Source organism: Bos javanicus, chromosome 29 (genome assembly GCF_032452875.1).
Source record: "Bos javanicus breed banteng chromosome 29, ARS-OSU_banteng_1.0, whole genome shotgun sequence".
NCBI lineage: Eukaryota > Metazoa > Chordata > Mammalia > Artiodactyla > Bovidae > Bos > Bos javanicus.
The window spans coordinates 45689283-45699258 of record NC_083896.1 but is presented as its reverse complement, the minus strand read 5'-3'; the positions used below and the strand labels follow the sequence as shown (position 1 = coordinate 45699258).

Sequence of the window (9976 nt, the reverse complement as noted above, 5' to 3'; positions counted from 1 at the left end):
GAGAACGCCGACAGTTTTTGTGGGTTAATAGCCAATTTTTATAGCCTCAAGACAAAGAAAATTCCTGCTGGAAGGTGGGCATTGGTTGGGGTGTCATAGGGTGTTTACTGGAGTGGGCATCTTTGCCAAATTAGGAGTCAGGAAGCTTCTTAGTAATTATCAGGGGTGCTTTTGGCAAGGGCTACAAAGGGGCTCAGTCAGCTTCAGAGGTGACCTTTGTTCTGGGCTCCGCTTCTGTGGCCTGGGGACAGGACTCCACACCGAGCAGGACTTTACAGGAAGTCCAAGCTTGACCTCTGGACAGTGTGGGGATGGGGGGACGTTTGGGGTGGGTGGCAGTCGAGATGAGACCATGCCCCCCAACCGCGAGAGATTCGTCTGCCCTTCCACTTCTTTGCTTGCCCCCACATTCCTGTCCCTGTCCCCTGGGCTGACCAGGCAGATGCCAGCCCAGCTTTGGTTCCCACAGGGTGACTGCTCTCGGGTGGGTGCCCTGCCTTCTCAGAGCCCCTTTCCGGGCAGGGGTGTAGGGAGCTGGGGCTGCGTGCAGTTGTGGGGGTTGCTCACTGCACAAAGTTGCTCTGCTGAGCGGTCACTTCCTTGCAGTCCTGAAGGGCTGCATGTACCTGGAGAGGGGACATCTTTTCCTAACTGGCCCGCAGGTGCCATAGGGGTAGCGCAGCCCTGTGGGAACAGCATGTGTAAAAGTGTTCACAAAAGGAGGGAGTGGTCCTCTTCTGGCCTGATCCCTTGGCCCAGGCTTCCCAGGTTGATAACAGGACCTGCAGAAGGACTGCCCAGAAAATGCTTCTCTGAGTAGATAAGGCCATGACTCAGCCCCAGCTCGAGGGGCCCTGCTGGAGACTGCCTGCCCCAAGGTCTGGATCCGTGGGAATGCCTCGTGGCCTCCCCTCCAGCCTCGGGATGGGTTCTGAGCCCTGGACCAAGGCTGCTATTCCTGCTCCCCTAACCTCTCGGCAGAAGAGCTGAGTGGCGGGAGGCAGGGAGTTCAGGGCGGACCCTATAAACTCCCTGCAGGCCCCCACCTGCCTGCTTCCCTGCCTGAGAGTCCATCAGACTCGGGCTCTAAGCCTAAGGCACGGTCTAGCTGGCCCTGCCTCTCTCTGTGATCCTGGGCTGGACACTCAACCTGGCCGGGTCCCCCTTTCTTTACAGAGGCTCTCAGTGCCACCTGCAGAGACAGGTGTGTGGGTGGATGGGGGGTCTGAGAAAGTGGTCTGTGAACTGCAGGGGAGGACGTTATTATTAAGCTCCAAGTACCCTGGTGGAGGTGCTTCCCAGGAGACACTAGTGGTAAAGAACCCACCTGCCAATGCAGGAGACATAAAAGATGCGGGTTCGATCCCTGGGTCAGGAAGACCCCCTGGAGGAGGGCATGGCAACCCACTCCAGTATTGCTACCTGGAGAATCCCATGGACGGAGGAGCCTGGTGGGCCACAGTCCATGAAGTCAGAAAGGGTCCAAAGAGTCAGACACGACTGAAGCAACTGAGCACCCTGGTGGGGGCTTGGGAGGGAAGGGGGGCTCAGAAAATTTTATTTAACTCACAGGGGCCCAGCTGCTGCCCCACACTCAGAACCAGGGCTGGAGCGAAACTGGGGGAGTGGGTGGGAACAGGAGGGAGAGAGCACCCACAGAGGGTGGCTAGAGGGGGGTGTCAGCCAGGTTCATGGTGGCTGACTGTGGGGGGGTGAGCCTTGAGTCTGCCATAGGCGGCAAAAGAAAGGAAGTTAGTTGTTCAGTCATGTCTGACTCTTTGTGACCCCATGGACTGTAACCCACCAGGCTCCTCTGTCCATGGAATTTTCCAGGCAAGAATACTGGAGTGGGTTGCCATAGGCAGCAAAGCTCGGGCCCAACTGCCTCTCCTCCTGGCAAACTCAGTTTCCGCCCAGGCAAACTTTAGCTCTGTGTCTGGACCTCCATGTGAGTCCCTCCTCCAGACCAAAAGCTCCTTGAAAGTGGGATGGTCTGCCCCTGAACCCGGGACCTGGCCAGTCACATAATAAGCGCCGTAAGAGTATATACACAGAGACTTCCCTGTGGGCCCAGCGGCTAAGACCCTGCGCTCCCAATGCTGAGGGCCCAGGTTTGATCCCCGGTCAGGAAACTAGATCCCACATGCTGCAACTAGAGATCCCTTGCACTGCAAGTAAGACCTGATGTAGCCAAATAAATAAATACTAAAAGCAGGAAAGTATATATAGATCCTGACGCTGGGAAAAAACTGAAGGCAGGAGGAGAAGGGGACGACAGAGGATGAGGCAGTTGGATGGTATCAATGCCTCGATGGACATGAGTTTGAGCAGACTCAGGGAGATGGTGAAGGACAGGGAAGCCTGGCGTGCTGCAGTCCACAGGGTTGGGCTGCAGAGTCCGACACGACTTAGCAACTAAACAATAACAATACAGAGGGAGTGTCTTCCTGTGGCCGGGGACTTGTCACCAGCCCGTCTGCAATCAGGGGTCTGAGAGTGCCAACATGTTCCAGCACAGCCATTGAGAGGGCTGATGGAACACTCCACCATTTAAGACTACAGTCACTTTCTCCGGGTACTCCCGAGCCCGACCGTGCCCCCACCCTCCGCCCTCCACCCTCGGGGGAGGGCACCCGAGGAGGCGGGTCACCGAGACCGCCCTGCAGGGACATGAGCCTGCCTCGGAACCAGCCCCGTTGTCCTGGCAATGGCTCCTGTCCCAGGAACCTTGGGCACCCACGGGGGCAATTAGCGAGTGTGGGAGGGGTTTCCATGGTGGCAGTCCCCAGGGGGTGCGGCTGGGGTTTTGGGAGGGGGCAAGGGCCGGCAGGGCCTTTCTCCTTTGTCCGGGCACACTAGGCCTTTGTTCTCAGCCGGCTCTCTCTGAGGATGGGACCAGGACACGGGGTGGGCAGACTTGGGTTAGAGTGCTCCCACTGCTGGGGGGCTCCTGAAATCAGCAAGGGGAGGGAGCAGAAGAGGAGACAGAGTCCCACATGTGGGCCCAGCGTCCACTGGGGGAGCCCTCCTCCCCCAGGCACAGGAGCCTCACCTGGCCCCAAGAGGCTGGGTGCTGCGGCTTGCCCTTGGTCCCTGTAGCTGGTAAACACCTTCCAGCAGCCAACGGCAGCCTCCATGTGCCTGGGGAGCCGGGGCGGGACTAGGAGGGGCGGGGCCGTGAGGGGAGGGGGCAGCTGATGGAAGGTTGCGGGTAGAGGGCATTGATCTGACCGCATGCAGGCTTCTGTTCAGACTTTATTCCAGGCCCCTCAGGAGCCTTTTGGGGTCCCCGTGGCCCAGCCTGTGCCCTTTCTTGCACACTCCTCCAGTGCGAGCTTGATGCGTGCAAGGGCCCAGGCACTGGGGCAGCCCTGTGGGTGGGGGAGGGCCTGGGTCCCCCAAACCCCACTCTGTACCGTTCCGTCCTCCTCAGGCCTGAGGCAGTCCACAGGAAAGGAGCGAGGCATCCAACCCCAGCTGTAAAGTGCGATGCCCACGTCGAGGCTGGCATCCACTGTTCAGGCAGTTGGGATCGGGGGGACCCTGAGTCCGTGGTACCCTCAGAAGTGGGACCTACCCTCAGAATCGGGTGTCCAGGAAGGAGGTGGAGCTTCGATGGGACCTGGTGGGGCTCTCGATAGGGGGCCCCCTGGATCGGGTCAGCAGCCCATGGAAAGTCTTGCCTCGGGTCTGGGGCTTGCGCCGGGGCGGCCGGGGCTCCTCTGGGGGCTGTACCACGATGCGGGGCACCTCAGGCCGAGGGCTCCCCCGGGTTCCTGCCAGCTGTTGGGCCTCAAAGATGGCTGGGGCCCCGGGCAGGCGGGCCTGCGGCCTCGGGGGTGGCTCGGATGCCGATGCGGGCAGCTGGGCCAGCTGGGCCTTGATCTCCCGCTGCAGGTCCTGTTCGGACAGGGCCACGCCATGCACCTGCGGGGAGCAGTTGATACTGAGCCCGAGGGAGGGCAGGAAACGATGAGATCCCCGCAGGGCAGGCAGCACACAGCCCCAGGAAGTGGCTGAGGGCTGAGGGGCTGACAGACAAAGAGACAGACTAAGGGAGCCACAAAAAGCCACTTGAGGCCTGGGGTTTCCACATTCTCTGCTGCTCAGAGGACAAGAACGGAGCCCCGTGCTCACTGTCACTCCTCCTTCTGGGCCTGTTTCCCCAACTGTGCAGGGGGCGCGCAAGGGGCACCCACCTGGGGCATGAAGACCTCTTCTTGCAGCTGGGCAGGTGGGATGGATCGAAGGGCGCCAAGCGTCTCCAGGAGCCCTGGGCAGGCCAGGCGCTGTTCAGTGGTGCCCAGCGCCAGGCGCACCAGGGTCAGCCCCACGCGGAACAGCACCTTCACACCTGCAGGCCGGTGGGGCTCACTCAGTGTGGGCCAGCTCTCAGCCCGGGCCCGAACCTGTCCTTGGCCAGACTCCTTCCACCCTCCTGCAGCTCTGCTGCCTGGACTGAGAGCAGGTCGGCCATTTGGGGGCACCGGCCAGCAGGTCCCAGCAGCCATGGACACTCGTGGGCAGCGCAGCCTGCCAGGAGCCAAGGGCTGCTGACAGCCTCACACGGGCCTTCTCATTCTGGGCCTCGGCTCCTCGCCCCGTCCAGTGAAGGGCTGGGTGGTGACAAGACAGCCTTTCCAGATCAGACCTGTGAGCTTCTGATTCTAGGAAGATTCAAGCCAGAGCTCCTCACCCCTAAGCTAAGAGCACAGGGCACACACGTGTGCATACACACGCAGGCACGCACACGCACATGACTTTGGCCTGCTCCTGGAGCCTCAGAGCCCCTCCCTGGCAGCCTCCGGTCTGCTGAGAAAGGCAGTCGGGGGACCAGTAAGGCCTGGTGACCACTGTGCTGTGTAAAGGGACAACAAGACTACTAACATCGTCATCGTTATCAAAGCGCAAGGGTGCCCCCACGGGGCCCGGCCCGCCCCGCCCCGCTCTCGAGGTCCGAGTCTGCAGGGGAGGACAAGCGGACGGTGACTTGGACGTCCGTGGTTAGAACACTAACCCAGTCTGAAGGCACCTGGGCATACAGCGGGTGCTCAGTAGGTGTACTGATGGATTTCTACCATGCAACTGCTGGACAACCCGTATAGAACCGAATCCAACTGTGCCACTGATGGGGGTACGAGGCAGAGCCCCAAAGACCCAGAGTCCAGCTCAGCTTTGCCCCGACTGCCCCCTGCTCTTAGCCTGGCACCTCTCCCCATGCCTGCACCCCTCAAGTCATCCGTGGCTGGGACCCTGAGGACAGGGCCCTGCCTGCCTCTCCTTCTCCACCCAGCTCTGTGTATCTGCCTCTTCTGAGGAGCAGCCGCCAGCATATTTAAACAGCCCTCTTCTGCCGTTCCCCTACGCTCTGGCATGTCCTTTGTTTTATTTTCTTCATGGAACTTATGACAATCTATAAATATCTTGTTAATTTGGTACCGCCGCCTCCCATCCCCACCCCCACCACCACCAGAATGTAGGTCTCACTTACTCAAGTGGCCTTGGCTCCCAGAGCCATGCCTGGCCTGCGAGGGCTCGCATTGAGGGCCCGGGGGCTCCATCTGCTGTGCCCTCACTGTGCCCAGTCCCCGAGCTGTGCCACTGCTGTGGTCTCGCCAGCTCCTGCCCCATCGACCTTGGGGAAGCCTCCCTGACTCCAGCCCTCCCCCCATGTGGATGCTGTGCCCTCCCTGTGGTGATCTCACTGCTTAGGGCGGGGGCTGCTGTTCCTCCCATTGGTGATACGTGGCCAACAGCGGGTTACCCTCGGCACACCCCAGCACCCAGGCCCCAGATCAGGGTCAGCGGTGGCAGCGGGGCAGAGCGAAGCTGGCACCTCCACCTTCCGTGTTCACCAGGCACCCCCTCCTGCCCCCGCCCACCTAGTCGGCCCCCAACTCACCCTCGCTAAGAAAAGCGTCCCAGACACGCAGCACTGTGGGGAAGGGCAGGGAGCGGGCGAAGAGGCACAGGAACCACTCTGGCAGGTAGAGCAGGGGCCCGACGCCCACCTTCTGCAGATGCTTGTGCACGCGCGGGAGCAGCCGTCGCAGCAGGGCCATGAACACCTCGGCGTCCAGCCGCACAGCCTCCTGTGGCCACGCCCATCAGCACTACTGCTGGCTTCCCTAGGCTCCCAACCCCACCCAACCCTCCCGATGTGCCCTCGGGTCCCATCCCTGCCTCTCACCATGTGGGGCCCGTAGTAGCCGGGGAGGTAAACCTCGCAGATCTGGACCAGGCACCAGAAGGCCTCCTGGGGGTGGGTACAGGCCTTGAGTGCCCACCTCAGAGGGGACTGCAAGGCTGGGGGAGCGGGGCACAGGGGAGGGCCTGGACACCATCTGGGGTGATTCTGGAGCCAGGAGCCTGGTCTCAGTGCTGGTGGTGGGGTTGGGGCAGGGGGTGGGTCTTACCTAAAAGCTTCCTGTTGCCTAGAAAGAGGCCTACCAAGGGGTGCAGGAGTTAGAAGTCACAGGGCTCAGAGGGCTGAATTTGAGGGTCGCAGGGTGGGGACTCACTGGTCAAGGGCAGCAGAGGTCCCAAAGTTCAAGTCTTGGGTCCTTGGGGTCATTGGGGTCAGGGATCATGGTCACAGGGTTCAGAATCAAGGTTCATAAGGTCAAGGTGATAACATCCAGACTTTTAGATCATTGGGCCAAAGGTCAGGGGTCAGGGTTCGATGTTCCTGGAATCAAGGTCATTGGGCTTGATGGTCACTGAGGTTGGCAATCATGAGGCCCTGGCTCATTAGGACAGGTCTGCGTGGGACTTGAGGATCCTAGGTCCCAGAGGCCAGGGTTCCAGAGGATGGGGGGGGCGGTCACGGTTCAGGGCACAGGATGCCTTGGTCCCTAGGTCACTAGATTTGGTGGTCCAGGGTCTCAGGTAACTGAAGTCAGAGTTCCTGGGGGTGGGCGTCCGGGTCTGGGGTTCCTGCCGCAGGGCTGAGGGCACTCACCTCTGGGGGCAGGTGCATGAGCAGCACGGCGGCCACAGGGCCCTGGGCCTGGCAGTAGCCCTGCTCCGGCCGGTACAGGGTGTAGGCCTTCAGCACCTGCAGGAGCCCCTGCTGCCTGTGCCAGAAGACCCCATCAGGGGCCAGTCCTCCGGGCAGCCCTCCCGCACCCTCTGGCGGCCCCTGCCCAGGCCTCGGCCCCTCAGGGGCCTTGCTGGGTCCTCTGAGATGCAAAGACGTAAAGCCAGGGGCAGGGACTCTGCCAAAGCGCCTGGAGGTGTGGGGGCTGGGGGTCCCTGGGCATCCCCGCCCTCGTACCCGTGACCCTGGGGCGACACAAACATCTCATGCAGTGGGAACTGGCGGTGCAGGTCCCTGCCGATGGTTTCCATCCACTGTGGGTCTCCCGGGGCCTCAGCCAGGTTCTGCACGTGGGCAAGAAGGTGGAGGTGAAGGCCCAGAGGGGTGAAGGGCTAGGGGTGGGGGCTGGGACCCCCGCTGGTCCCCTCACCTGGTAAGTGCCAGGGCTGTTCTTCTGACACACGTGAGCCCCGCACAGAAGGGGCCAACACCGGGCCCGCAGGGCCGAGGGGATGCCTTTCCGGCACTGCATCTTTACCTGTGGGTGAGGCCAGGGCACCCCGTCAGGCCAGCCATGCCAGATACCCCTGCTGCTCTCAGCAGGCCTCAGGCACAATCTGCTATCGGGCAAGAGTCTCCGCAAGGAGCAGGGAGCGAAGGCAAGAGGTGCTGGGACACAGGAGGCTGAATTTTGCCAGGCAGAGGGGGACGAGCCAAGGAGGGCCGCGTGGGACCCTTCTCCCCTCACCTTCTTGTACCGCCGAGACATGGTTTTCTCCCAGTGTGAAGTCATCTCCACCCACTTCATCTCCCGCTGGCGGATGAGGTCTGCAGGAGGGTGACCCGGCCTGGGACACACGACACAGATGTCCAGACACAGGACACCCACGTCCACCACCCTTCCTGCTACCTGGGTGAGCCCAACCCTTGGCCCTGATCTCTGGGAATCTCTGGGGTGGGGAGTGACCTGTCACCCAGGAGTTGCCAGTGGTTGTCATGGGGACAGGAAAGGATGTGGCTCCGATGTGGGCGGAAGCAGGAGATACTGAAGAGGGTGTGTAGGTGTGTGATGGGGGAGGGGCTGGTTGACTGTCCCCCAGGATGGGGACAGACAACTCTTTGGGGAAGTTGAGTAGACAGAGCCCAAGACCTAGAAACCAGGAGTCTTCTCTGAGCCTGATTCTGCCTCTGATCGCGGTGTGACCTCCCTATCTATCTCCAAACTTGTCTCCCTTTCAGCACCTGGGGAAGTGGGGGAACTAGTAGGGGAAGAAGTGTGGGTTCTGTGATTTTGGGATTCCTGGGCCGGACTGAAAGCAGAAGCAGGTTCAGCCCCGCTGGGAACCCTCAGAGACTGGGAGGAAGAGACACACAGGGACCCACCCCCTACAGCCCTGCTAAGCTTAAGATTCCATCTAGAACCCGAGGACAGGTGACACTAGCTGGGTCCCCAGACCCTTCCAGGACCCTTGAGGTTGGGCCTCACTCTAGAATTCAGCTCTCAGCCTCCATCATTAAGCCCAGCACCCCGTATCCCCCCTCATCCCTTCCCCACTTACCCTGGCTCTGCTGCGCTGCCCCCAATGAAGCCATAGCGGTCAGCCTGGCGATACGGGCCAGGCCCGCTTAGCTCTGAGTCGGACCCCAAAGAGCTAGAGTCATCCTGCAGCTCGCCAGGCTGCGCCAGGTCCTCGCCCAGGGCCTGGGCCATGGTGCCACCGACCCCGGTGCGGCAGGCTGCAAGATGTGGGCACAGCCAGTGTGAGCGGGGGTTCCTGGCCAGCCTGGGCCCAGGCCTCAGCCCCAGGACCTGCCCGCCTGGTCAAAGAGGACAGGTTGCAGGGTATCGCACCACACCCCTCCGGTCCCCTCTCCTCTTGTGGGGTGGGGGTGGGGCACAGGCCAAGAGGGGCAGAAAGGCCAGGCCCCCTACCGGAGACCCAGGCCCAGCCCCTGTCCCCAGCAGCCCAGCTTACCTCCCTGCTGCACCTCACCTCCTCCTCTCACTTCCTCCTCGGCCACAGCTTCAGCAACCCGCTGGGGGCCCCTCCCAAGTGCGTAGGGGGGGGTTACCCCTTCCTCTCCAGGGCTCTTCCGGTCTGCCCCAGTGGCCCTGGGCCGTGGGCTCCTCCCACCATCCCGGTGGGCTAGGTGGGTGCAGGCCTAGGTTCTTGTGCTGGGTGTGATGTGGCCAGGACCTGCCAGGGGTAGAGAAGCCACGCTGCCTCCAGATGTGAGGTCACCGGCAAATAAAATACTCAATTCAGGGTTCCAGTGAGTATTACGCTTTATTTAAAGTTACCTCTTTTGTTAATGCTTTCGATAAGTCAAACAGTAAGGCATTACTGCGCTACTCAAAACGCAAGGACGAGGCATTAAAAAATTACGCACCACAGGCATGGGGACAAAAATGAGCTCGGAGTTCAGCGACAGGTGTCTGGGTCTGGTCAGCCGCCCGCAGGCCACAGGGACCCTAGAGGTAAGAGTTCCTCTGTCAATCTGAAGCCAACCCTTGCTTTGAGCCTGTTTCCTTTCCTGCACTTCGTGGACTTAATCTGCACTCTCTGGGGAGACCCAATGAGACATCAATGAGGTCACACCACCTTCCAGCCCGGGACAGAAGTGGGAAGGACTATTGGGCCCTTGAAAGAGAAAAACAACTTCACACTACTTCCGGCCGCACATCCTCGGTGCAAGGGTGGGTAACCCCTCTAGGGCGGAACTAGAGTCGACCTCGCCCCGTGAAGCCCCGCCCCCAGTGCAGGCTCCGCCCCCGCAATCAGATCAGCCCAAGCCCCGCCCCCTGGCCGAGGCCCCGCCTCCCGGGCCGCCGCGGGCCCCGGGCCTGGCGTCCAGTGGAGGCGCTAGAGCGCAGGGGCAGCGGGCGACCGGGCGGGCCGGGGCGGGGCCGGGCGCGGCGGGGCGGGGCGGGCGGCC

General features: G+C 61.6%; 1 protein-coding gene across 2 annotated transcripts; it reads right to left on the bottom strand.

Annotated features, from left to right (window-relative positions):
* Nucleotides 1-3237: 3237 nt before the first annotated feature.
* On the bottom strand, nt 3238-9971 carry TBC1D10C (TBC1 domain family member 10C). 2 transcript variants are annotated; one of them, XM_061407163.1, is made up of 11 exons: nt 9431-9971; nt 9016-9237; nt 8599-8776; nt 7788-7887; nt 7470-7577; nt 7277-7383; nt 6962-7076; nt 6191-6256; nt 5903-6092; nt 4200-4354; nt 3238-3927 (listed from the first exon to the last, which is right to left on the bottom strand). In XM_061407163.1, exons 3-11 carry the CDS (start codon nt 8748-8750, stop codon nt 3580-3582), a joined length of 1341 nt encoding a protein of 446 aa, XP_061263147.1. In that variant the 5' UTR covers nt 8751-8776; nt 9016-9237; nt 9431-9971; the 3' UTR covers nt 3238-3579. The 2 variants fall into 2 exon arrangements, with proteins under 2 accessions (XP_061263147.1, XP_061263148.1); XM_061407164.1 differs by having other exon boundaries at nt 9034-9971.
* Nucleotides 9972-9976: the final 5 nt, after the last annotated feature.